This window comes from Coturnix japonica, chromosome 22, assembly GCF_054131305.1.
Source record: "Coturnix japonica strain WE chromosome 22, WE-NBRP24, whole genome shotgun sequence".
Lineage (NCBI taxonomy): Eukaryota > Metazoa > Chordata > Aves > Galliformes > Phasianidae > Coturnix > Coturnix japonica.
Window position 1 is genome coordinate 2928613 of NC_140684.1, and position 26923 is coordinate 2955535.

A 26923-nucleotide genomic window follows, 5' to 3' on the forward strand; every position below is an offset into this window, starting at 1 on the left:
ACTCAAATGAGGCTTTAAGCAAATCAGCGCCGCTTTGCTGAACTTCAAATACATGCCATGATGCTCTTCCCTCCACCCTGTCCTGTTCATTAGCAGCAGGTGACGATTCAGCACTGTGGGCTGGGGCATGGGGAGCCTGCAGGCATTCCCCCCTGCTGCCAGCATTCCTCTTCCATAGACCTTGTTTATTAGACAACGATGGTGAGCGTTTGGCTCTGAGCTTTAGAGTGAGAAATGCTTTCAGTGGGGCAATCAGCTTAGTACTAAAGAGAATTACTTCTAGGAAGCAATTGAGTTGAGATTCTCTTTCATGCACATCAGCTACTTTAACCTGAAGCTCATAATTCCCCGTGTTTTACCTGATAGGAAATTAGGGAGGATTACGTACCGAGCTGAAGTGTTGGGTGGTGGGAGGTGCAGTGTTCATAGTGCACAGTTGAGAAGCAGAGTGGATGCCTTGAGGAGAATAAATAGAGTAAAAAAGGCAGCCACCGGCCTTTGCTTTGGTTTTGGGGGTTTTCTTTTTTTGCCTTTCATTTTTGCTGTTGTTGTTTTATAAATACTTTACTGAGAATGAGCCATTTGCCTTTGAGAACTTTCCCGGTTTTCTGCACGGTGAAATAACTGCAGAAGGGTTATTAGACTCGAAATGACACAGAACGATAATTTGGAGACAAACAAGGCTTTGTCTCAGTGATGCATAAAGTAATTACTGGGCAAAAGTGCATCATTCTCGCTTTAAAAACTGTGGCCTGAGAGTGGTAAACAGCTGAAAAATGGGTCATTCACTGTACATAAAGTGCGAGTGCCAAATTTGGAATTAACTATATTTGGATTTTATTGTTTTGTTGAAATTCCAGTGCAGAAATATTTGCTCATAAGAACACCCATCTGCAAGCACACATCCGGGGTGCCGAGCATTGCGTGTCTGACGTGGAGCGTTTCCCCACCAAGTCTTGCGACGCATTGTACATTTCAAACAGCAGACGACTGTGCCTTGAATAATAGTGGGCTGCTAATGAGGCTTCCATTATGCATGATGTGCTGAATCTGAAGTTCGCTAATTTTCTGACCCGCTGAAATAGATTTTAATAAGCTTGATGTACCACAGCATATAAAGACAAAGGGAAGCACTTAATGGGGCTGTCAGGATAACTCTGGTTAGGCCTGGGATGCTTAAAGTGTTAGTGGAGTTGATGGGAAGCTTGGGCAGCAGACTGGTGCCCATGAGTGCTGCCTGGTGCTGTGCTGCCTGGTGCTGTGCTGCTGCAGGTGGTGGGAGAGCTTCATGGGGTCTGCAGTCAAATCCAGGAGAGTTAATTGCTCCTAAAGCACAACAACAGGTTGTGAGTGGTCAGGTGCTATCCTGATCTTTCAGTGAGCCCAGATGGAGTTTGATTTCTCTGGGTATTCTCCTCCAACGGTGAGCGGCTGGCTCTTCATCTAAAGCTTGACATGGCAGCTGTGTTTTCTTTCTCATTTTTGTTCCTTGTAAAAATTGGGGGGGGGGGGGGAGAGAGAAAGGACTGAAAGATTAAAGTTTTGAGCATAAAGGGATTGTTTTGGGATGGAGCTTTCCCTCATGTGTGTTCACCATTAAAGGCTGCATTTGTGCCCGGTAAATTGGACCCATGCCTTCCTGCCTCCCAAAAAAGGCAGCAGGCTCTTCTGCTTCATGGTTGCGAGTCTGATACTTTTGAAATAAAGCCTAAAGATCCGACAAAGAGGATAACAGTGCCTAATGGAAAGAATAATGTGGATGAGAGCCCATCTGAAATGACAGCTGTGAGCCTCGCGCTGCTCTCCTGTGCTGATCAAAGCCGCTGGTAACGCTGTGTGAAAGGAGGGCATCGGTTTCTCCTCTCCTGCTCCACCTGCAGATACTTCTGCATTGGCAACTTGGTGCTTTTTCCTGTGGGAGATCAGTGGAGCTCCCAGCACATGTCCCGGGGTCCAAAGGGCCACACTACAAGAGGGGAGATTCCAGCTGGATGTAAGGAAGAAGTTCCTTGCAATAGAGGTGGCACAGGCAGCGAGGATCAGGGGAGGGGGCCCTGAGCACTGATGGAGATGTGGGTGTCCCTCTGCGTTTCTGGGCAGTGGGACCTGATGGCCTTTCGAGGTCCCTTCCCATTCCAACCATAGAGTAGAGCTTCTGGAAACAGATGTGTCCGTGCCCCATTGCATGGGGCTGCTTTGGCATTTATAGGGAAACTGTTGGTGCGGGAAGTGGAAAAATGTATCTGTGAAAAATTGAAGTCCAAACACTGGCTTTAGCTCATTCTGAGCAATAAGAGAGCATGAAATTGCTGTGAATCCTCAGGGCTTTCCTGGTCAGTGTGCAAGCCCATGGAAAACATTTATCATAAAATACCTTCTAATTGCAGTGCCTGAAGTGGGCACTTCGGGCCTTTTGAACAGATTTGCTATCTTGTTTTCTGTAGGCAATTATATGCAGAGGACCCAAAAAGGAGGGCAGGGATCTTTTCTGCAAGACCTGGAACCTCTCACACAAACGTGATAATGAGATCTCTCCTTCCACCCCTTTCCATTCCCCATGGAGCTTCAGAGCTGCCAGGGAGCAGCATGTGGGGAGGTGTGTGGGTACTTGTGATGAGCCAAACTCAGGCCCAGGGGAAGGGGCTGTGATTTCTGGGAATGGGAGGACATCCTCAACCCCAGGGTGCTGGTGGGACCTGGGGGAGGCTCTGCAACAACGCAGGTCATTTGGGGGCACAGAAACCAGCACAGTGTTTCCCTCTCCCAAATACCTTTTCCCAAGTGACTTTGCTCCTTCTGTTTCGTTATATACCGTCTGTGAAATGGAGACAGTGTCACTGCCGAGAGACACCAGGACAAAGAGCTCCATAAGAACAAGAAGTGTGTTGGCTCCATTCTTAGGCAGCATGCAGCATTCATGTGATGAGTGGGAAATTTGTTTTCGGCTGAAGGAGCTGATTAATGCAGCGCCTGGCAAATGTAGTTTCAATGTGTGGGACTGATTACATTCAGCATGTTGGATTGATGTAAAGATCCTCCAGTGATGAAGCCTGTCTGTGTGTGTTGGCAAGTGGGTTTTTGCCAACACGGATCATCAGTCTCTGCTCCCATCTCCCACCTGTGCAGCCCTACGCAGCCATCCCGGCCAGTGCAAGCAGCCCCCATCGCATGGAGCTTTGCAGTACCTCTGGTGCAGAAGCTTTCATCTCACAGTCAGGAGAACAGCTTTCTTTCAGGGTGGAGGGATTAATTTTTCACACATCTGTCTGCATTGAGCTCTGGATCGCAATAATAGATGCTTTGTTGAGGCTCTTTCTGTGGAGAGCCTTCTCCACCCTTGTTATTTCATTCTCCTTTTGCATGGCAAAACTTTTTGTCCTGCATTTCAAATAGATACTGAGAGTCCCTGGCAGCTGAACAAGAGAAACAAACGTTGCAGCCCTGTTCTTTATGCTGCTTTTGGGAGATGTTTGGTGATTTGAAGGGTATTAGATTGGTTTTGGCAGAGGCATTTGATTCCCTGGGAAATCTGTAGCTCCTCTGATCCCTTATGGAAAGTTTAGAGCCTCCAGAACCCCCAGGTGATGGGTTTGCTGGTGGGCAGCTGGTCCTGAGCGTGACATGGGGATGTGGTGGGCGCTGCTAGGGATGAGGTAGCAGGACATGCTCTGTGGCAGGTGGGGGGGAGGTGGTGAGCACTGCTCTGCTCCATGTGCTCCCAGCTCAGCGTTCAGCCTGAGCATGGCTCTGCACAATGCACTTGTCCTGCAGGTGTGTTCCCTGTTGGCTAATGCCGGTTTGACTCCTTAACACCAGTCTTCTTGCTCCAGGCTACTGCGACTATGCTAACATGTGCTGGGGGGAGCTGAGCGGGGTTCCCCAGCAGGAATGAATTAAGCACCCTGGTTTTTGGTTATAGCATCCCCTGATGTAAATGTGCTTCCCCCTGAATCCTGCTCCTCAGAGATCATAGCAAGTTCATCAATGTAATGAACAGATCACGTAGCAGGGTTTGCTGTGCTGTGCATGGGCTCTGCACAAGGAGCAGCTGCCCGGGATACATCTGCATATACATTTACCTAGACTTTCTCTTTTCCCCCAACAGCCCTATTACCATATTTAAATGCAAGTATGTCTGTTTTTTAATCGATGTTTTAAGTAGCCTTAAGTGACCCTAGCCTAGCTGCTCTCTGCTCATGCTCTTGATAGATTCCCTGTAGCTAGGATGGTAGTGGTAGCAGGCTCATAGTCAGCAGGTTTCTCTGGCTCTCACTCTCTCTATCTCTCAGCTTGCTGTTCTCTGTTGTCTCAGTTGTTTTTCTGTGGTTCTTCAGCACAGCAAAGCAGCTGTGGTTCCAAGTCCCAGAGCTGCTGAGGGCAGTGCTGAGGCAGGGGCTGGCCCAGCGGCTGTCCTGGCTGACAGCAGGAGCTCCCAGGGACCAGGAGCGCTCCGAGTGCTTTGCTGACGTGGCAGCACAGGGTATTGGGGGTTCATGTTGATTGCCCAGACCTTGCCATTGCCCTCTTAAAATACATACTGAATGTCAAAGCCTCTGGCAGATCTTTTAATATTAATTAAGTAAAGAAACCGAATCTGAAATCTCGCTAGCAGCATTTCATTCATCTGCAGCCCCCTGTAGCAGGGTGTGTGTCTTCGAGCTCCTTGATCTACGGCTGTTTTGCTTTCAAAAGCTTTTTTCTTTCTTTCTTTTTTTAAATTACATTCCAGTTGAGTTTTTTTCTGCTTGATCCCAGCAAATCTGTGATCTTGACACCAGACCCTTCCCCCATTTTCCATTACTGCTCTGTCTATAGATCGGCACGTTATTATCACTTGCAAATAAGCAAGGAGCGAAATGCAGCCGTCGCTGTGTGCACAGGCCGACCCTGCCTGCTGGAGGGGACATTGGTTGTGGGCTGCAGGCAGCCCTGTGAGGTCAGCCCCGGCACCTCACCTCCTGCAGCACCCAGGAACCGTGTGCCAGCACTGCCCTGCGAGAGGCCCGGCAGAGACGCGCGGTGCCGCCGGCTTCTTTCTTTACCCTTCTCCTTTTCTCCACGGCCAGGTTTTCCGGCAGCGGCCTACGGACCAGTAGCAGCGGCAGCCGTGGCGGCAGCAAGAGGATCAGGTAGGGGGGCCCGTGGAAGAGCAAACCCTCAGAGTGCAGGGTCAGGTAAAAGCTCTGTCGGTATTCTGTGTGGCTGCAGCTCTCCATCATTTCTCTGATTTTCCTCACGCTTATCCTGGGGATCTGAGACCAATCGATAAAAAGCAAAAAAATAAATAAATCCCAACCCCAAACTACAAGCAGAGGCCACGGGCCTGGAGCACCTTGCAGGAGATTGGCGTCAGAACTGCCAAAGCCAGGGTAGATATTCCAATTTGCTGCTTTGTTTATTCCTTTATTACTTTGGTTTCTTTGGTTTAAATTCAAGATTATGAAGGACACCAAAAAAAAAAAAAAAAAAAAAAAAAAAAAGGAAAAAGTGGTTTAATGAAAGAAAGTTTTCGTTTCTCATGGAAGATGAGCGCTGGGGCTGTGCAGCAGTGCAGGCTCTGCTCCCCCGGCACTGTGGGTCGGTCCCACACCAATGGCCGTCTGCCATTCCCTGCAGCGCACCGGCCACTTCTCATGGAAACGCCAAAGCTTTTCTTCCTGTCCTTCCAAACACTTTTGTTTCTTTCCCCTTAAGGGAAATAAATCAATCATTGCCAATTACCGTTATTACTTTGGGCTTTAAATTCAGATAAACGTGTGAATTAGCGCTTTGCTGAGGTCATGGAGCGTTCATTGCACTCATGAGTGAGCTGCCGGTTGGGCAGCCCGGCCCCCAGCCTGTCCCCATCCCATGGGGGCCATGGGGTTTCAAGGCTGCAGGGCCAGGCGGGGGGCAGTGCTGGGCAGGGTCTCCCTGACACAGGGCCCACTTTGGGGGCCACTTTGTGCTGTGCCGGGCGGAGGCCGCAGCATTGGAGGTGCTCCCGGCTCACCCATGATGCAGTCTTGACGTGGGGGTTTCTCGGTGACTTTCCTGGCAGTGCTGGTGGGTGAACTGAGCTCTTCCAGGAAAGGACCGACCAAACCACTACGTACTGGGTCAGGAGAAGGGCACAGGCCCTGATGTGTGAGCCTGATGCCATGGAGGCCAAAGCAAGACACCAGGAGAACTCCGTTCCATGCAAACTGGCACTGCTTGCAGGCTACAAAGGATTATCTGTACCAGTTCCATTTTGTGGCATGTAGAGAGCGCCTAAGGGGTGACTTGCCAGACTGGTTGTGGGGATCCCAATCTCCCTGCTCCTCCCACTGCCCCTTAACTAAGGGAAACAAAAGTTTAAAAAAATTTAAAAAAAAAAAAAAAAAAAGAAAGAAACGAAAAAGGAAAAAAAGGGGAATGATTTTGCATTTATGATTTCAGGAAAACAGACTTCATTGTTTCTGCCTTTTCCTCATGTTTTGCCCCTCAGGTTTTGTTTTACGTACAAACAGACCTGGTGAGTTGCCCCTTAGCAAGGCACAGAGGGTTTGGCTGGATTAACGTTGCTTCCCTGATGATTACTATTTTTTTAATCGGAGTGCTTTTGGTGCCCATTACAACTGAACTGAGCATTGATCAATTCTGTGCCTGAAAATCATTTGTCTTTAATTTGAGTGTTTTTTGGTTTTTCTTCTGTTGGGTTTTCTGTTTTGTTTTGTTTTTTAGTTTTTTATTTGAACTTGCAATACAAAACTAAATCTAACTCGAAATTAACAACACCCTTTCTGGCAAGTTTAAAGAGCAGTATGGTGTTTGGAAATGTCTTTCAAGCCTCAAAATTGCCCGTGTGCACAAAAAATGGCAAAGCCCCAAAACCAAATCACAAGAGCCACCCCAACCCTGAGACCTGCAGGAGGGAGGTGGGTCTGTCACAGCCACGGGGCACAGCCAGCCCTGCTCCGGGCACGGCATGTGTCATGTAGTCATCTCCATCCAAAGACAGCGTTCAGAAGGGACATCCTCACTTCCATCTAGCCATGGTAGTGAATTGTATCCAGGAGCAGTAGGGTGATCTTGTGATGCAGTGTATAAGCCCTATTCGTTACAAGAAAAATTGTTGGGCTTTTTCTCCTTTTTGGTTGTTTTTTTTTCTTTTACCCTTTGCAAATTTGCACAGCCCTGCTTCACACATGCCCCAGCCCCAAGCCCAGAGTGCAGTGCTGCTGCCCTGCCCTATGGCTGTTGCCCCTCCATGGGCAGTGCATCACTGCTTCCCCCCCACAGCAGCCCTGGCCACACACCCTGGCTCAGCCTCGTGGTCTCCCAAAGGAGACTGCAGCCTTCTCATGTCCAATCCCCTTTGGCTCTGGTGTGCAGACACTGCTGACCTCACTGCTCCTGGCTGGCAACCCTTCATCCTCGGAGGCACCCCGTGAGTTGTTGGGCAGCAGGGCAGTTACCTGTGCAGGAGCTTTCCACTCTTCACTTCTCTCTCCCCTTCTTTTTCTTTTGTGACGATGCGGCCACCAGTTTGCCTTGCCAGGTCAGACAGGTTCTCTTTTCCGTCACAGCAGCTATCTCCTACACTCTGCAAAAAGGGATGTTTCCCTCTGCTCCTGTTCAGTGTCAGCCCTAAACCCCATTCTTTACCCAGCCGCATCTACACACAGAGGTGACAGCCGAGGGCTCTCAGTCTCCATTCCCATTCAGAGGGCTGTGCTGGATCCCTTGGCTGCTTTTGAGGACCTCATCCATTCTTTTTTTAATTTATTTTTCTAATTGGGACCTGAACTGGGACCTGAACCACGGAAAATGAGCAAGCATCAAAGTGTGAGTGCTGCAAACTCCTCCTAGACAACTTCACTATCAATGTCACATTTCTTTTAAATCCACCCGACATTTTTTGCGTGTAAAACATTTTTGTCTTGTAAACACATTTTTTAAAGTAAAACCATCGGGGGGGACATTTTTATCTTACGTTTGACATGGGGGGGGTGGGGATGAATTTGGAAGGACAGCGAGCCAGCAAAAAATTGGCAGGAGAGGGTTTTAGTGCCTTCCCTTTTGGTTCATTGACAAGTCTGAGATTTTTCCAGTTTCCAACCCATTGCCACCAGCCCTTCCTCCCTGCTGACCAGAGACCAAAGCGCTAAGGCCGTAAGCTCAGCCCAGCCGTCCCAGGTGAGCCGCGGTGCTCCGCTGGCAGCAGGACGGCTCCCAGCACGGCTGGACCTCGGGTGCCTCTCCCGGCTTTGAGCCCCAACAACCCCTTACTGTACTTTATACTTGCCAGTATAACGAATCTAGTAACGCAAGCTACTGACCTTGATGGTGAGTGTGAGCAGTTATGTTTTGTTGTTTTCTCTCTTGCTTGGTTGGGGCTGCTGTGAGAGAGGGTGTCTCTGAGGCATACTTTCCGGCCTCTCTTACACTCGGACGTGCACACCTCCTCTCAAACACTCTTCTGAGCGCTCTCAGCGGGAAGGTTTGTCCACACCTATTAATCCTCTCTCAGTGTCCAGCTTCTTGTTAGTAGCAGCTGGTTGCATGTTTTTTGCTTGTTCAGACGAAACGGTTCAAGAAACGACTCATATCAACTCTTGAGAAATGTCTCTATTTTTTTGTACACTTTCTTTCTTTTGATGTTTTTATTAATTTCCCTTACTTAAAAAACAAAACACCTGTCGTCCCGTAAAACATTTCACATCTCCCCTTGCCTGTTCTTAGAGTGTATGTATCTGTGGGACTGAACTAAATGCATGCACTGTAGTAGTTGTACTGGTAGCAGTAGATGTAGTTGTAGAACATGCATTGTTGAGTTGATATTATAGGTACCATCAATGTGAAATAGCGTGGCAGTTAAAAGCATAGCCTTGGTCTGACTGAGAGTGTAGGGCTATTAATAAAGCAGAGAGCTGCTAAAGGCTTGGATCCATAGTACTGCATTTGTTAAATCCCATTATCTGGAAGTTTAAATTGAACACAGCTGTAGGCAACCTACACCCTTCTGTACAAGAACCCGCACATGCTGTTATGATGATAGTAAATTTGCCATATTTTTTCAAATTAACCCCCCTAGGAATTTAAATGCTAAGCATAACAGTATTCTCTAATTTTTATTTTATATTAAAAAGATATTTTAAAAATCATTTTACAATCATGGTTTCTCCATCAGCCTGTTACTCGTCCATATTAGCCCATAGAATCATTCGTTAGCAGTTGTAGACCAGATGTGCCGAATGCAAATCACTCCATTTGGGTGTCTAAATAATACCATGTGTGCGAAGCAGCTTCCCGCAGACTGTCCCAAGACATAAAGCAATTGTTTTTAGGTCATAAACCCTAAATCTTGTTATGCAACAGAGACTGTGAGCTAGCGGTAGTTTGTATTCATTGCCATGTCACTGAGCTTAAGGGAGCATTTGTAAATGAAGAACGTTGCATGAATATTGGCATCAGGAGCTCGAGACGAGTTCATCATCTTTGCCATTGAGCCAGCAGGCAGCATTGCTTCTGGTGCCCAGGTTTGTGTGCTGGGCTTTGGGAGGTCTTTCCCAAACCAAGTTATAGTCCGTGGGATTAGCAGGCAGCAGGTGAGATCCCAGTGGAGGATTTATTTCTCTGTTTCATTGGTTGGCTGTCAGAGAACACCCTGCCAGGATTTGCAAGGTGCAGGCGCACACTCCATGCTTCCTCCTCCTCCTCCTCCTCATCCTGCAAAGGAGCTGTGCTGAGCACCACGGTCCTGCTCGGCTGGGGGCTCTGGGTTCAGCAGTGCTGCCAGGGGGAATAAGGCTTTCCAAGTGGGTTTTCAAAGCATAGTTAAGAATTTGTATCTGCTCCTTACCTCTAACAGCATAAAGTAAATCAGCCAAACAGCAGCTTGGATGGAGCTGACCCAGTGGCAGCCTGTGCAGGGCAGTCAGAGCTGCCCGTATCGCTTACCTGATTGCTGCCAAGGAGCCGACGTACTCATGTATCAAGAGGGAGAATTATGTCCCCTTTTGATCTCGATCTGCCAAGGAGATGGGGGACCCACTGTTTAATGCACGAGGCATATGATGTAGTGAGGAGTGTATCTGAAAGTTAGCAGAGCGACAAATTGCGTGGGGCTTAGGAATCCTTGTCTTACACTTAAGGAAGGTGCTCTAAAAATGTAGTCTCGCCATTAGGTGCCCATAGTGTTGTCAAATTGCAGCCATAAAGAGCAGGACAACGGCTGGGCTGTGCGGGGGGAGTGACACCAGCACGTGGCTGAGCAGGGATGCGCTGCGCAGATGTGGCAGTGAGGGATTTATGCGGCCTGCAGAGAGGGCTCCCTGCGGCACAGCCGCTCAGATGGAACCGCTCCCCTCCTTTTATTTTGCTATATGAAAGTACATAAAATTTAATCCAAGCTATGTAATCTCAGAAGCCAGAACCTAATAAGTGGACCACTTGGGAGCAGCAAGCAGGCTGAAATTTCTCACTCCACTGGAACAGCCTGTAATTATGTGACAGAGGCTGGCAACCGGAGCTCTGCGCGGCTGGAGCTTCAAAAAATTAATGGCTGCATCAGATGTTATCTTCTGCTTATCTTCCTAGCAGAGGCGGGCAGTGCTGGAGAGCAGTGCAGGCAGTCAGCAGGGAGGGGTGGGATGGAGAACCTCACACCTCTTCATGCACTTGTAGTGGGAAAACACATAGGCCAGTGTCTGAAAGGAGGTTGTAGAGAGCTGGGGGTCAGACCCTGTTGCAGGTAATGGGTAGGACAAGATGTGATGGCCTCACATTGTGCCAGGGAGGGTCAGGCTGAGGTATGAGGAGCAATTTCTTCTCCAAAAGGGTAGTCAGGTGCTGGCACAGAGTGGAGGAGGGGGGTGGGGGGGTCACTGTTCTTCTGGGTGTTCCAGATCCATGGGGATGTGGAGCTGAGGGATGTGGTCAGTGTGCACAGCGGGATGGGTGGGGGTCAGACAGTGATCTTGGAGGTCTTCTCCAAACTTAATGGTTCTGTGGTTCTATGAATCTGTGTTTTGTGTCAGCTGGGAGGTCCTGTGCTGATCCAGGCTGGTTCCAGCCCCAAAGGGGTTCTCTCCTCTGGCTACACATGAGCCCCATTCCTCAGCTTTTCCTCTTGGGTTGAGCTCCCTCCAGGGCCGGCCGTATAGGAAGTGTGGCAGATTTAAAGCCATTTGGTGCTGCTGTGATTAGGCCTTAACCACAGCAGTGGTTGCTCTGCACAGGGCTCCTGGCTAAGGTCTGTTGTGGTTTAAGTACATCAGCCTTAATCAATAATTTTGTAACAGAAAACCTTGTGCACTTGATAAATCGTCTCCTGTGCAATTAGTGACCACCTCTGAAGTGCAGACTTAAGTATGGTGTGAGTTAATCTTTCATGAGTTTAGCAGCTGGCTTTTAATAGTCTTTGCAATCAGGAGAATTATTTTCAATGGGGAGATCACTCCCAGCAGAGCCCCCACCGCCTCCAGGCACACAGAGCTGGTGCCCCCACAGCCATGGGACGGACCTCTCACCATCTCTGGGTGCGTCGAGTCTCCACCAAGCACAGCAAGCTGTGCCCCATTAGTGGCACAACTCTGAGTGTGACACAGCACACATTTTACAGACCCACTGCTGTATTTGTGTGCTGATTCTCAGCCTAAATGCTTTAGAAGTAAGAACAGAATTACAATGTTGCTGGGTAAGTTTTGGGGTTTTTATCTGCTTTTGGAGAAAGAAAAGTGAAAAAGAAGCAGTGATGTTTTTCCTTGCAGCAAGTGCTAGCATGCATCTGGCTCAGGATTAGCACGAGGAGCACGGTGGCTTAGGAATTGCAGGAGAATGCAGAATTAGTCTTTGGTGCTTAAAGCTGAGCTCTTTAAAACCAATCTGTTCATTCAGCTGTGGCTGTTCAGAGGTGTCTCCTGGCCATCGTCGCCAGTCACTGTGTGCCCTCAGGTAGGTGGGTGCCCTGGGCTGTGGGACGGGGTCATGCACATGGTGGTTCCGTACAGCCCCAGGGTTGTGATTTTCCTCCTGTGTTCTGTTATTGTACAAAAGGCTTCGATTTAAAATTAACAGGAGTGATAGCCAGTTAATGCGTTACAGTGGGAGGCCAGAGTTTCTGTTGCTATGGCAATGGAGTTCGGCTCATTTGTTTTGTAGATGAGTAATTACTACGCAATTAGAGTGGGCTAAAAATAAAGGGGCCTTTTGTTCTCTGTTACTCATTAATATTAATAAAAGACCTGTCCAGGCTGTGGTAAACAATTAATGCAGATGTGGTTGCCCATGGTAAAAGTAGCAATAGATTTCACGTTACCAACGAGAGGTGAAAGTAGCGGCTCCGCATAGTTTGGCTCTTGTTCATTTGATATAGAAGAATGATCAGGGAGTCCTGCTCTGCACAGGGTCACACAGCCCAGCCTGCTGCTGGCCTGGCATTCAGTGCTGAGAGCTGCAGCCTCACATGTGCACAGGGCACTGCTGGCTGACCCCATCATGCTGCCATGTGGGAGCCCCTCAGCCAGCCTGGCCCTGGGCAGTGCGGACACTGCTGCTGGAATGGCAGCCTGCTGTGCCCAGCACCAAAAGAGATCAAGAGGAGATTGTCCCAAGCACTTGGTGTGTAGCATGCAAGCACTGAAACACAGCAGATTTCAAATTGGCCGTAACACCAGCTGAATGGACAGGGAAGGCTGCTCATCAGGCATTGGCACAGGCTGCCCAGTGAGCAGGTGGGTCTCCATCTTCGGAGATGTTCCAGAACCACAGCGGTGTGGCACTTGGGGATGTGCCTAGTGGGCACAGCGGGGTTGGCCTTGGGGATCTTGGAGGTCTTCTCTAACCTTAATGACTGTGAATGGACTCAATGGCTGTGAGTTGGACTAGATGATCTTCTCCAGCCTTATTGCTTCTATGACTCTGATCCACTGAAGGTGGCAGACAGGACAGCCGTTACCTCTCAGATTCACTTGGTGGCCTCCATGTAGGTGGGAGGACATGGGGTAGCCCCTGGTGCTCAGCACCCACAGCACTATGTGGAAACACTAGGAATGAGAGGCAGCAGCACTGCCCAAAATGCCAGAGTGGTGGTTGGGGGATAGCAGAAAAATGGAAACTGCCTCCCTCCCAAAGTGTTTAACTAATGGAGGGAAACGTAGCACAGCCTTTGTAAGGTCGACATTTGTTTGTTGTTAAGGATCTAATTAGAAACATGAGAGGGAGCTGAATGGCTGCTTGCTCGGCTAATTAGCGACATGCACGAAGACCACTTTGAACTTCAAGGACACAAAGCTATTAGCGCTTACATCAAAAATGGATTCAACTTCTGTGCTTTTATAATGATTAAAGATGAGCCACTCGAGAGGAAATCCTTTTGTGGGGCTGTGACAAGCGCTGGCTCCCTGATTGCAGCTCCTACAAGTGGAGCTTTGTGTGGCCTCCACATCGCGCTCGGTGCATGCAGCACCGCCAGCTTGCAGGACAGAGAATGTGATGAAGCAGTAAGTAGTGATGGCTCACAAAAAAGTACAGGACTTGGAAAAGCTGCACTTGAGAACATGGGATGTTGTGCTGTTGTGTTTTCGTTTTGTTTGGGTCTTTTTGGCAAATCGGTGCAGAGCTTCCAGGTGTGGCTGATGTTTTGGGGGAGCCAAGTGCGGCCTTCAGCAGGTGCTGCTCGCATGTTTGCAGGGTACACCAAAGGATGGGTTGGTTTTTAAGCATTTGCTCCACTTGAATTTCTGGTGCACGCAACTCTGTGTAACTGCAGGGGAGCACTGGAACGGAGGCAGGAGCAGTTCCATAGGATCACAATTGTCATCATCACCCTGGCACATCCGGCGTGGTGCATAACAGCTAGGATTGCTGCTAGGTGCAGGCCTGGAGGTGTGAATAAGGAGGGGTCAGGTGCTGCCCCGTCCCTGCTCAGTTCCAGCTGTAATTGCCGTGCTCAGGAACCTGCACACCTCCCGCTGCTTTCTGTCAGTATCCTGGCAGTAGTTCAATGTGCGAAGCCATTTCCGAAAGGGCTGCAGAGACGGAACAAGCTTTTAAAGTGTGACTGCAGATAGAAAATATGGTACAAATAGTGTCTTGTTAAGGCAGAGGGCAGCTCATGGCATCTCCTGGCCCTATCACCACCGATTTGCTGATGAACGCCACAGTTGTTCTGCGGTTTGTCCCTGTGGGTGGGGGGGCTGCCCGGCCCTCCCGAGGCTGCGCTGGGTCTCTGCAGGCAGCACCGACCTGGTTGTCACAGGAAGAATGCCTCCAGCTGTCAGCACTGACAGCGGATCTGCCTGCCCTGGGGCTTACCAAGAGGGGTTTGCTTTTCAGGTCTGCTTGAAAAGAGCAGAAATGAAGCACAGCTCGGCAGAGCTCTGCACATCTCTATGCTGAGCAGTGCCTCTAATTGTAGTGCTGGGTTCTCTGCTTTCCTGTCTGTCTCTCACTTTCGTGCTCAGCTAGTTGGGAGCTGTTTGTACGTTGCTGTTCTCTAGGATGTCTGTGTGTTTCCAGCTCATTATTTTGGAGACGTTTTCTAGTTCGAGCATTGATCTGAACTGTAGGTGTGCCGCGTGCCATTTCTCTAAGACATAAAATAAAGCTGCATGTAAAAGGACAGGTAGAGGAAAGTGATGCCTCTGATAGCTTGGCCTGACCACAAACAAATGTGTTTGTGCCTCCAGCAGGAGCTGTGTGCAGTGGCTGGGATATAATAAAAGAGCCTGGATGCAAACATTGAATTCTTAATTCTGTGTCTGTGAGCTTCTGCAGTCTGAATGGCAAGCAAGAACCAGGAGCACTGACGTCTTATTTCACACTGGCATTAATTTGTACATCTGTGGCTGGGTAAATCACATCTGGGCAGTTAGCATCTCAGAACAGCAAGGTGCAAGCTCTCTTCAGCTGCAGCAGTGAGTGCTCAAGGAATTAATGCTGGCCCAGCACTCCATGAGGTGGGTGCAGTGCTGACTGCTGGTAGGGTACTTGTGAGGCTCTAAGCACTAATGATTGGGCTTTGCATGCGATGCTGGAGTTTCTCTGCGCCCCATCCCGTGGCTGGTTATTTAAAGTATCAGCATCACACTGTGCCTGCTGGTCCATTAGTCATGCATAAAGATGTGGTCATTGGTGCTCATGCTTCAGGACACATGGGATGCCTGAGAAATCAGGAGGGAAGCAATCTGTGCTGCACCAGTAGCCCTGGTTTTAGTGATGTCCTCTGCAGCATTTGTACTCGGTTCATTCAATGTCAGTGCAGCAGGTCTGAATGCTTGGGTTCCTCTTGGGGAAATTCCCAACTCCCAGATGCTGCAGCACAGTGTCAGAGAGGTGTAAGGGAGTCACTAAAAGCATCCTTTGCTCCACATGGCTGCCTATAGTCACAGTAATATCTCGTGGAATGAGATCAAATTACTCTTTAGTTACAGGTGATATTTCTTCTGCAAAAATCCAGGCAGCTCCTCTTAAATCACAAGAATCAAATTAAATCCCAGGAGAGCTGAATCAAATACCCCAAGCACGGTGTTGCTGCTATCCCAGTTGAGCTCCGTGGCCCATTCCCCACCCCAATCCATACCTGTTCCTAAATGTTACCCTATTGTTTCCTCCTTCAAGCTGGAAGCTGATGCTTGCAGCACCTTCTATGAATTTTTCATAAAAACAGCCTAATCTGGAGAGCTTTGAGTCCTAGTAGTGGGTAATGGCTTTGATTTAAAGCATTTTGTCTTAATGATAGTTATATTGAAAATTTCCTGCTGCTTTCAAGCACATGGAGTTATTATCATAAACATTGGTGGTAGAAATGCCTGCCAAATTGTGCGTGGCTGTTTATGGCAGATGAGAGAGTCATCCAGAAATTAGAGCTCTGGATCAACAAGTTGTTGAGAAGCGTGTTGGTATGGAAGGGCTCCACTGGGTGTGGAGGAGCAGCGTGCTGTGGCACTGCGCCGTGCACAGGGAGAACTGCGGGGCAGGAGCTGAACGGGTGCTTCCACTTGGCTTGCTTCTTTATGTTATTCCTTGTGCAGAGCTTCTTGTGTTTGCTTCTCTTGAAAAAATGAGCAGATGCATGCTTTGTAAATGAGGATGTGTTTCTAGGGGGAATATTTCACCCTTCTCTTTTTGTTTTACACGTGTTGCTCTGCTCTCTGTGCTGTGTTCTGCAGCATCACCCGCTCTGAGCAGCACCTCCACCAGCGCCTGTGGCCGAACTCTGCTTCCAGCAATGCCAGAAGCAGATTAGCTCAACTGCACCGATTGCATCCCGGGGATTGTGAGCCCTCCCCGGGAGGTAATTGACTTTCTTTAGGCAGTCCTCGGGAGCGCTTCGTGCTTGCGGGCAGCGGTGTCTGCGGGAGGGGATGGCAGGCAGTGCTCAGCTGCTCCCTCCATGAGGAGATGCATTTCTGGCTGCGATAACAGGGTGCTGTACTTCATCCTGAAGTATTCTGCCTCTTCTTGAGGAAGAAACAAAGTAAATCATGGGGTGTTTTCTTGCAAAGGTGAGGTTTTTCCTTGTGCCAGTGCAGTAGAGGGGAATGCAGCCACAGGTTGTGCGCTGTTCTTCGCATTGCTCTTTTTTCAACTTTTGAAATCTTTGGAGAATAGTTTTAAAACAAACACAGCAGTGGTTTCTGATCCCCTTCCCCTCTTCCTTTACCTTCACTGACTTAAGTTTATTCGGGTGGGATTTCAGCATCCAGCTTGCTGTGCTTTACCCATCTGTTTCCCTCTCCCCTCCCAGAGAGGCATCTGAATCCTCGTTAGTGCAATGCATAGCTTGCTAAGGCAAATGTCATAATGAATCCTGACTTAGAAATTTCTCAAGAGTTCATCGGAAGAGAGTTTATCTTTCAGTGGTGACCTTTCTTGTTGCACACAGATTAATGTATGAGCTGGGTCTGTGCTAACACAGCAGTTTGCAGGAGCGGGCGCTTGGTAAGCACGCTCCCAGAGCTCCTCCTGCTCCACGCAGGGTGTGCAGTTCTGAGCCCACAGCTTCAGCCGGGGCTGCCAGCTCTGTTCTGTGCCCCTCATGCAGCTCTGTGCTGCAGCAGTGCATTGAGAAGTGCCTCACATGCATTCCGTGTGTGCAGAGGGCTCTGCAGAAAGATGCCAAGGTGAGTTAGTAATAAAAGAACCTTGCTCAATGCAGTGCTGCCTGGAGATTACAGATGCATTTTAAAATCAGCTCCAAATTGACATTTGTTTTAGCAGAAGACTCAGTAGGTTCTCTGCTCAGACAGAGAAGTGCTCAGGGAGTGAGTGCAATGAGTGTGCGGGGATCAGGGTCTTCTCTGTAAGGAAAAGCACAGCAAATTCAAAGGGAAGCAAACACTGCAGGAAGTGTCCTTGTTCTCAGCTGCTGTCTCTTGATTTCCTTAGGTGCAGGAAGAGCTTCCCCAGCCCAGAAGATGGGGATATCTGGGGCAGGGGAAGATTGAGGCTGGTTAGCTATGACTTACTGACACATCTAATCTTTTTCACATCCCTCCCACCTTGATCTATTGCAGGGCTTTGTGGTGATGCCTGGGGCTGAAAGTCATGTATAGAGGATGCCTTGTGTTGGAGGCACAAAGTCATGGTTTCAGGGCTGTGAAAACATCCACTGCAATGCTTCCCTGTGCAATCAGTTGATAAATTAGGGCTGAATTCCAGTCTTGTTGGAAACAGGTACAGCACAGTCACTGCCAGTTTGCCAGCAGTGCAATTCCCAACACCCACACTTGGTTGTTCCCAGCTCTGTCCTCTGGATGTCTGACCAGGGGAATGTCTCAGGTGCATTATTCTCAGTGCTCTGTGCCTCTGCACCCTACAGCACCCACAGCTCTTGGACAGCTTCTGCTGAGAGCTGACAGCTTTGTCCTACAGATCTGCATCTCCGCAGAGTCTTAATTTTTCTTTGAGGACTGAAATGGCATCCAAAGTCAGGAGAGTTTTTCGTGTTGTTTTCTGCTTCATTTTAGTCTCAGATTGCTCAAAGGTTTGTGTACAACAGATTTCTTTTCAGGCATTTCTTACCCAAACGCACTGCATTTTGCATGTTGGGAAAGTCATTCAAGGTCCCTTTGCTGTTGTTTCAAAGTGATCGTAAAACTGCCTCCAGCTCTAGGTGCGCTTCAGTGCAGCTATTGTAAGAAGACAAATATTTAGCAACTCACCATGGCTGAGTGAATCGTTAAAATACGGCTTTCTGAGGACTGTTTAGTCTCCTGGTAATTATGAGAGCTTTTCTATTTCATTTATCGGGTCTGGAGCAAAGTGTCAGCTCTGTAAAAGCTTCCAGCCCTTTCTGTGAAGTTCTGCAAACAGCTGTTAGCAGGCGGTGCACAAAGCGCTGCCTGGGCACCCCGCGCCCCACGGAGCCGTGCGAGCGGAGCGGTGGGCGTGCTTCTGTGTCACACGTTTGTCTGCAGCCACTTCTGTGATCATCAGGATGTAGTACCAAATTGATGCTCAGAAGATAGAAAATTGCCTTTTTCTTACATTACATACCTACAATCAGAAGGACGTTGAATAAACAGCTGCCAACTCCTTCCGCACGTATGCAGGCTGGTATTCCTGAATTACTTAGAGCTGTAAATGGCTGGGGCTGGGCTGTTTTGGGGGATGGAGTGTCTCGCTCTGGCTCCTTGCTGCTCATTTTGTTCTCTGACAGGTTCAGGACAGGCTGAGCACATCTCCTTATCATCTGTTCAGGGCTACAGAGGTGTTCGTTTGTAGGACATTCAACTCGCAGCTCCCTGGCAGCCTTACCCCATGTGTCTCACTGGGGCCAGCTGCAGTGCTTGCTGTGGTGCAAAGCGAAGGGCATCCCTTGTGTCACACAGCTGCTGCAGGGTGCCCTGCTGTCAGCCCAGCCTCAGCTCAGTACCATTTTGAAATGCTTTAATATTTGTTCACTATATCTCAAAATTAAATCCTAAGGCATTCTACAGGCGTGTTCGTGCCAGCCCCAACACGCCATTTTCGTCAGTGGGCTGCAGCAGAAGTAAATGTGGCCTTGCACCCCAACTTTGATTTTTAATTAAATCTTCCATGCACCTCTAGATGAGAGCCGTGTGATCTGGGGACCACAGCTTCTTATTGGTGCAGTTTGCACCTTTTCCCAGGAAGACATGTGCTGCGGGAAGGCAGCCCTGCGAGGCACAGGGCCACACTGCAGGGCTGTGGGCTGGGAGCTGCATGTGGGCTCCATGCAGAGCCCTGCTCACCCCTTGTGCCTTATGCCATGGCTGTCTGCAGCCGTAATCATCCTCTACGCTTTGGCACCCTCCATTTCTAAAGAACGTGTCCCTGTGTCCCCACCAGGTGCAGGGCATGGCCTGCCCGCAGAGCAGTGCGCGGGGCTGGAACGCCCATGTCTATTTTGTTCAACCAGAAGGAAGAAAAGGAGAGGAAAAAAGCACCAGCTTATAGTAATAAAGGGCTTTTGAACATCTCAGCTGGATATTTTTCTTCATGAGTGAGAAGGCCAAATGTTATCTTGACATTTAATCTTTAATAATAAAAAAGGTACTTTGTTTGCCAGTAAATTCCAAAATAATCTGTTTACTCTCTCATGCCTTATTACTCTTAACTTGCCAGCTTAGATGACCTACTTACTTTCCCCTGCTACCACTTTACAGCCACGTAAAACCATTTACTTTGCAACATTTACTTCCCTGTCATTGCAGAGCCAACAGTTGCCGTGTTTTTGACTGGTTAATCCATTGGGTTGAGGAACACGTGCCATCAGCACAGTGGGAACGGTCAGGGAGCTGCAGCAGCACAGCAAGATGCCCCAGTTTCTCATTGGTGTGCATGCTGTTGCAGTTGGTAGGGTCGGTCTGCAGCCCGGTTTGCCTCTCAGGAGCTGTGGCCACTCCTGCAGGGCTGGTGGGACTTGCCCTGCAATGCTGTTTGTCCCCAATGAACCCTGCTCTGTGTTGACCCATGGGCTGGTGGCAGGGCTTATTGCACTCCATAAACACTTCAGGTGCATGGCAGAGGTGGGCAGGGAGCTGCAGCTGGAGGAGGAGGCCAAGGGAATTGTGGCGCAGGCTGAGCACAGAGGTGCTGTAAGCTGCCAGTTGTGCCCATGGGCATAGCTCTAGGAAGACTGTATTGATGCTGTGGCCATGTGGTCATGGTGGCTGGTCAGACCCTGAATTCAGGGCATCCTTAGGGGCCATTTTGGTGTCCAGGGCTGGAATGTGAGAGTGTGACCAGTCAGGCCACAGAGCCAGGTTGGAAGCATCAGGTTGGCAGTGATGTGTCAGCAGTACCATGTCGACAGCATCAGGTCAGCAGCGTCATGTTGGCAACACTAGGTCAGCAGAGCCAGCTCAGTAGTGCTGTGTTGGCAGGGCTGTATTGGTAGTGCTGTGTTGGCAGGCCATGTTGGCAGGGCCATGTTGGCAGGCCTCTCCCGCTTCCAGCGCCATCCCCATCCGCTCTCCCCGCCGCTGACTTTTCTTTCACATTGAATCCTCTTACTCATAAACTTCATATCCAAGAACTACAGTGAGGAATGGCAGAAGCCTGATCATCTAACATGCTTTAATATCTAAATCTATTCTTCAGTATCATTCTTGTTTACATTGTTTTTCTGTCTCAAAAAAAAAATAATATATATATGTAAAGGGAGGAAAAAAACCAAAATTTTCTTTTCCTTCCACATTAGGAGGTGAGTTGCCATACACCCTCTCCAATTCTTTCTTTTCCTTTGGATCTTTATTTATTTGTTTAATTTTGGTTGATGTCCCCCCAGCATGGTTTTGGAGATGAAGGTAGGTCTTCGATCTCCAAATGTAAAGAAAGGCAAATTAAATAAAACAATATTCTTCTTGGTCATACCTGAAAAATAAACCCAAACTGTTCCATTCCTTACCATTTAAAAAAAAAAAAAAAAAAAAAAATTTACTATTGAGCTATTTCTACATCTTACCAATTTAAAAGGGCAGGATTTTTTCCAAAGTATCACATGGATCCAAAACAGTTTTACTAGATGTGATTGAAGTTATTTGCTGTCAACATTTTAATATCAATATTACCACAATGTGTAGTCTCAAACTAGTTCCTTTGTAGTTTGCATGGGATGTGAATGCTGTCTCGGCGTGCCCAGACCTAGAGAACTTGTTACTACTGCATGAGCATCAAGTCAGATGTTGAAAAATATCTATTATATTTTGTGATAATTTGGTAAAAATGAGCACCTACAGTCTCTGGTTGCAGTAGTGTGTTGAATGATTGTTCTTTTTTTTTTATATATATTCATATATATATTTTGGAGCTCTAAGCTTCGTAGTAGTACGGGCTGACTATTATTCAGTACTCGCTCTCCTATCGCATGGCCTTGGTTAAGTGTTAGAAGTTGGGCCTAGGCTGTTTATTCTGGTGTTTGGCTTTGTAATAACGGTGCATGCCCGGCGTCTGGCCTCATACCCAGCTTTATTCTCTGCACACCAGTCTTGAATAGCTACAGTGCTCAACCGAATTTTGGCGCACCCGCTTCCCCGGCAGGCTCCAACCCAGCCCGGCCCGGAGGCTTCCCTGGGGCCAACAGCCCTGGGCCCGTCGCAGACCTCTACGGCACGGCCAGCCAGGACTCCGGCGTCGGCAACTACATAAGCGCTGCCAGCCCACAGCCGGGCTCCGGCTTCAGCCACGGGATCGCCGTGAGTACTGCGTGCCGGGAGGGGATTTATTTAGTGACACAATAGGGTTTGGTGGTTTTTTTATTGCTGTCTGATGAGCAGGTCACGCACAGCTCCCATAGCCCCTAGCACTGTGCATGACCCTCTGTAGTTGCTGAGGTTTCTTGCCACGCTGCAGTCTGCTGCCCCAGAGCTGCTGGAGTTGCAATGCGGACTAGAAACACTTTTCTGAGCCTTATGCTGCACAGACATGGCGTGTTTTGAAGGGCCCTATTTAACAAATACAAGCTTCTGCTTGTTTAGATGGTCTTCCCATCAGTGGAACAGCCCATTGAGGCTGGTGTGCTGCTTGCAGGCAGTGTGCTTGGCCTCTCCTCCCACCCAGGGGAGAAGGGTTTCCTGAGACAACAGGCCTGCCCATGTCCCAGCAGTGGCACGGTGCCATCTGGGCTTGGAGCTTCCAGCGTCTGCCCTAACAGCATCAGTGTGCAATGGAGGACGTGGGCATGGGAGGTGGGAGCTGCTTCACACGGGTGCCTTGAGGCAGCTTAGGGGATTGCTAACGGTCCTTAAAACGTGCAGGTCACAAGTAAGTCACTTCTGTCGTGTTGTCAAGTCATTGGAAACGTATTTCTGTCATGCTGCATGGTTCTGCAGGCTCACTAATTATGGGCGATGGAAATTTGCTTAACAAAGCTGCATGCTGTTTTTCAGATTGCACTGTTTTACCTGTGTGTGTTAGCATGAATGTGGTTAAACCGCTTTAGTGGCTGTCAGTCTCCAAAACAGAAAACCAGCAACCTACACTGTTTTCCCTTTTTCTGTAAAATGCTGAGAAATCCTTTCCTCTCATAGAATAACCATGTCAAAGTCCAGAGAATTCCCCTGAGATTCTCCAAGCTAAAATGACAGTTCTGTTCTTTGACCGCATTGGGTTAGCTGGGGGAGTGGGAGCATAGTGCAGACAGAGTTCCTGAAATTGTGTTTTTACTGCACAAACAACTGGTACCCAAAGAGACAGAGCAGCTGCTGCCCTCCATGAGAGCCCGCTGCATTTAGCTCTGGCCCCGCTGAGCACACGGCCACACAGAGGACATGGCAGCCTCTTCGGATCAGTTTGAGTACAGAACACAGAATATGATTACTCTGCCAAGAGAGCTGTACCAATTCAGACTACCCCTTCTGAGACCCCTGTTTCCACTTTCCACTTGAAGACTTCCTTGTTTTGGAAAATTTGAGTGGTTTAACCTGGGTGACATCCCAGCCTTTCAAGTAATGAGATGCACGATACAGGCCGTGCTGTCACGATTTGTCTGCACTAAGACTTCTTCAACAGCTGATTAGTATTGGATTTTCAGACTGGCTTCCTCTTAATTAAGGGAATATCCTTCATACTGGGTATACACCAGTTACAGCAAAGGCTCCAGTAGCCCTTTTTACCTATATATTTATTTGACACACTTCATTTACTAACCTGGTTTAAAAACAAAAAAGGGAAAACCCAGAGTTTATTTTTATAACTGGGAGAACGAGAAGGCAATGGTCTGGGAAAGGTCCCTGTAGAGTTCAGCACACAGAGTCATTGGTGACCAGAACACCTTTTGAAAATGCACATTCCATATTCATGCTGACAACACAGTCTTTCAAGTCCTTTGATAATTTCTTGCCAAAAATTAATAATCATCTGTTCCCATGTATAGAGCACTGATGAACTTAACAATTGTACAATTTTAGGGACCTTTGATTGCAACGGCTTTTACAAATGGATACCATTGAAACGTTACACATGGTTGGTTGCCATCTCACTTGGAGGTATTACAGTATATACCATTTGTACTTCGTGCTAAACTGCCATTTCCCTTATATTTACTTTAAGTGAACAATATATATTTTTTCCATCTTCATTCTGTCTTTCCTTGGCCTTTAATCATTCCTTTCTGTGATTTATTTTGTTTAAATCAATTTCCTGGGTTGGAAACTGGAAGGCAGGTCGTTAGCTCAAACCCAGTGCGCTTAGCACAGTAATCTTGAGACCTCAAAAACCTGTGAAAATGAACGGTGTTCCCCAAGCCCCTTTTGGGGAACAGCCAAATGCCACCATCATCGCCATCGGGGGTAGCGGTTCTCTATAAACACACCCAGCTAAAAACAGATGTATTCCACTGCTTTGTTAGAGGGAAACCGTCATACTTAATCAAGGGCTGTACCAAATATCACAACTAGGAGATAACGTTGTAACTAGTAACCATGGAGCAATTATCAAGATTTAAAAAAAATTAAAGCTAAGCAAATTAAATTAAAGACATTACCTAAGTAATGCATCCTTGGATCGCTGCCAGTTTCCTACCCTTTGAACTAAGATCAAGTTAATTAAATGTTTAATTTTTTTTGTTGTTGTTTTTTGGCCTTTGGCATATCCATCTTTGCAAACAAATATTCTTACACTGAGAGTAGCATAGATCAGAAAAGTCAGTCAGTGAAAACTCGAAGGTGCACCCATTGAGTGCATGGATTCACCGTTAGAGCTCATGATCCAGGCACTCAGATGCGATGTGACATCTTTCATTTCTCCCTTAGCCCGTAGCCCAGCGCTGTGTGATCACAGTGTGGCATCAGGGCTGTAGGCAGTCCAGGGGATGGGACCTGTGGAACACATTCAGGGGCTTTAAATTGCATGAAGAGAGATGTTTAGGTAACTGCTGGTGAATAAAGGGGTTTGCTATTTATTCTTCACCTCCCTGTACACGCAAGATAATCTGAAATTCTGTAATGGATTGATTTGGTCCACCACACGCTATCGTTGTGGGAAAGGAAAGGTGCCCACGCGCTCCTGCTTCAATCCCCGTTACTGTCTGCACGTATCCGTGTGCGTTCTCGGGTTGATTTGTCAGAATCCATTGTGTTCTGTGGGCCGCCAGCCTGGGCACGCGGGAGGTTTGAGCAGAACATCGTAATTCAAACTAATAATGCTGCAGTGAGGGCAGTGCTCATCAGATTAATATATCGTAATCATTTTACACTTACCGCAGCACATCAAACTATAACCATCATTTACTGGCCAGTATTAAAACTCAAGCCATTAATGACTTAAAAACAGAAAGTGCTTTTACTGTTGCTCGTTACTAATGAAAATAGATTTTGAGAGGAGGAAATGAGCCTTGTTATTAACTCTTCCAGGACCGCCAGGTCTGAAGATCCAGGGGCGCGCGTCCCTCGTGCGGTGCAGCACTTGGAGCAGTGGGGGTGGCCCAGGGCTGCCTGCAGGCCCTGCTGTTCATCTCCCTGCTGGCTGCACACAGCGCTCAGTGCAGGCAGCAGCCACAGCACCAGGCATTGCAGCTCCCCTTAGAACATAACTGCGGAGCGCAGCAGTGTGCCCAGGTGGACATTGTCCCCTTGGGGAAAAAACAGCCATTTGAAGTTGCTGAAGGCGTGGTCTGCTTCCACAGCCCCCGCTGACCCTCCCCCTGTCCTGTGTGCTCCTCTCCTCACAGAGTCTCTCTGGATGTCCAGGCAAAACAGGGCGAAGTTTCTGAGCGGTCCCACAGTGAGGTGACATCGTCAGACTTCAGCACCACATCTTCACCAACAGCAAACGAACTGGAGGTGGCACATGACGGACTTGGGCTGTTTAAAAAATCTCTCTCATCATCTCATGAATCTGCTGTACTATAAAAACAACAGCTTTTAAAAGTATGTATATAAAATCCACTTCTCGTTCGTTTTATTTTCTCGATGGGTTTCCCCCCCCCCCTTTTTAAACCCACATTTTTTAGTAGCGTTTTGACATAGTCTCGTAGCCACGTAGACCTAATTCTTTGTGTATCTCGTAGGAGCCTAACCATAGCCTAGCTGTTTATATTAAGGTTTTCTTTTGTTTCCCCCCTTCTTCGCGTCCCCCTGGTCTCTGTAGTCGCTGTTATTGCAGGAGGTGGGGGTGTGGCTCCGCAGCACACGGGTCGTCCCCCCTCCTTCTGTTCGTGCCGTCTTCGTTCACCTGCTCCTATTTTTGGCAATAAGGCGAGGACGACAGACTTTTGGGCGTCCTTTTTCTATAAGTGCTTTTTTTTTGTTGTTGTTGAAAGAGGTGATATAAGGTTTTTTGAAATCGTGAATTCTGAAAAAAAAAACAAATACAAAAAAAAAAAAAAAAAGCAAGAAAAAAAAAAAGCCAAACACTGTAAATACAATTCCATTAAGTACATAGAAACTATTAAGAAAGAGAAATACAAACTATTTTTGTGATGGAGTCAGTCTAAGGCAGTTTCTCTATTAAAACAGAAGACACAAGCGCAGGTCTGACCTTGAGACCAGCTGCCCGGTCGGCCCCGCCGCACCGCACGGCTCTGCTCCCATCGGTGCGGCACACCCCGCGCTCTGGCTGTTATTCATACGTGCACAGCTTCCCCCTGACCGTCTCGTTGTCTTTTTAATGTAAAAACTGCTTTTCCCGAGACTGAAAAAGAAGCTCCGGTTTTCCTATTTATCGCATTTAAGGTTCGAAGCACACAGCTGCTCCGCATTGCTGCTCCCAGCGCAGGTGGAGCGGCGCAGAGCTCGCATGGGTACCTTTGTTATCCATCACTTTCTGTGTTATTAACGAGTTAGCAAAGCGACTTTGGTTTGTCTGGTTGTGTTTTGGTTTTGGTTGGGTTTTGTTGGTTTTATTTGGGAATACCTCAGTGCTACAAGTTTCACCCTAGGAGCAACGGAAGGTTTTAATTTATTGTAGTTGTAAACAGAATTAAAACAAACAAACAAAAAAAAAAAAAAAAAAAGGAAAAAAAAGAAAAAAAAAAGAGAAAAAAAATAAAGTATAAAACATCATTGCACTGTGACTGGTAGGGGAAAAACTGACAGTTTCCTATTTGCACATGTTTAATATTTGGCTGTTATATATATGGTCCTCTGTTGGGGGAGGAAACTTATGAAGGATATTTTTTAATTTAATTTTTTTAATATTGGTAAATAGGCCTGCAACAGCAACCTGACGTACAGCGCGGTAGGTGGCATTAAGAACATGCTGTAGCGTGGATATATTTCTTCTTTTTTTAACGTAATATTGACGAGTTTTATTAATATTTTTTTAAATTGTTACGTTTATAAATTTGGTACTTTAGGTACAGCCAGTACAAGACACTGAATGCGACATTTGTTAAAAGAGCTGCTGCACTCCTATTTTTGTAAATTTTACTAACCAGTAGAAATACCGTAGCCGTTCAGTAGACGAGGCAGGGAAGGCGTCTGCGACGGGAGCAAGGCACCGTACTGCTAAGCAGGAGGAGCAAAGCTTGGCTTTCCTCTTACTTCTGAGA

General features: G+C 47.8%; 1 protein-coding gene across 45 annotated transcripts in view; it reads left to right on the forward strand.

Moving 5' to 3' along the window:
* The window catches only part of MSI2 (musashi RNA binding protein 2), a 192273-nt gene extending 165843 nt beyond the window's left edge, over window positions 1–26430 (forward strand). For 6 of the 45 annotated variants that reach the window (XM_085521927.1, XM_085521931.1, XM_085521937.1 and 3 more), the window contains 5 exons: window positions 4106–4129; window positions 5067–5174; window positions 21421–21629; window positions 23343–23420; window positions 25103–26386. In XM_085521927.1, coding sequence (XP_085378053.1) covers window positions 4106–4129; window positions 5067–5174; window positions 21421–21629; window positions 23343–23384 — 383 coding nt within the window. In that variant the 3' untranslated portion in view covers window positions 23385–23420; window positions 25103–26386. Of the gene's footprint in view, window positions 1–4105; window positions 4130–5066; window positions 5175–6469; window positions 6497–8372; window positions 8465–21420; window positions 21630–23342; window positions 23421–25102 lie in introns of all 45 variants that reach the window. The other 39 variants (XM_015881161.3, XM_085521947.1, XM_085521946.1 and 36 more) reach the window with 28 other exon arrangements.
* Window positions 26431–26923: the final 493 nt, after the last annotated feature.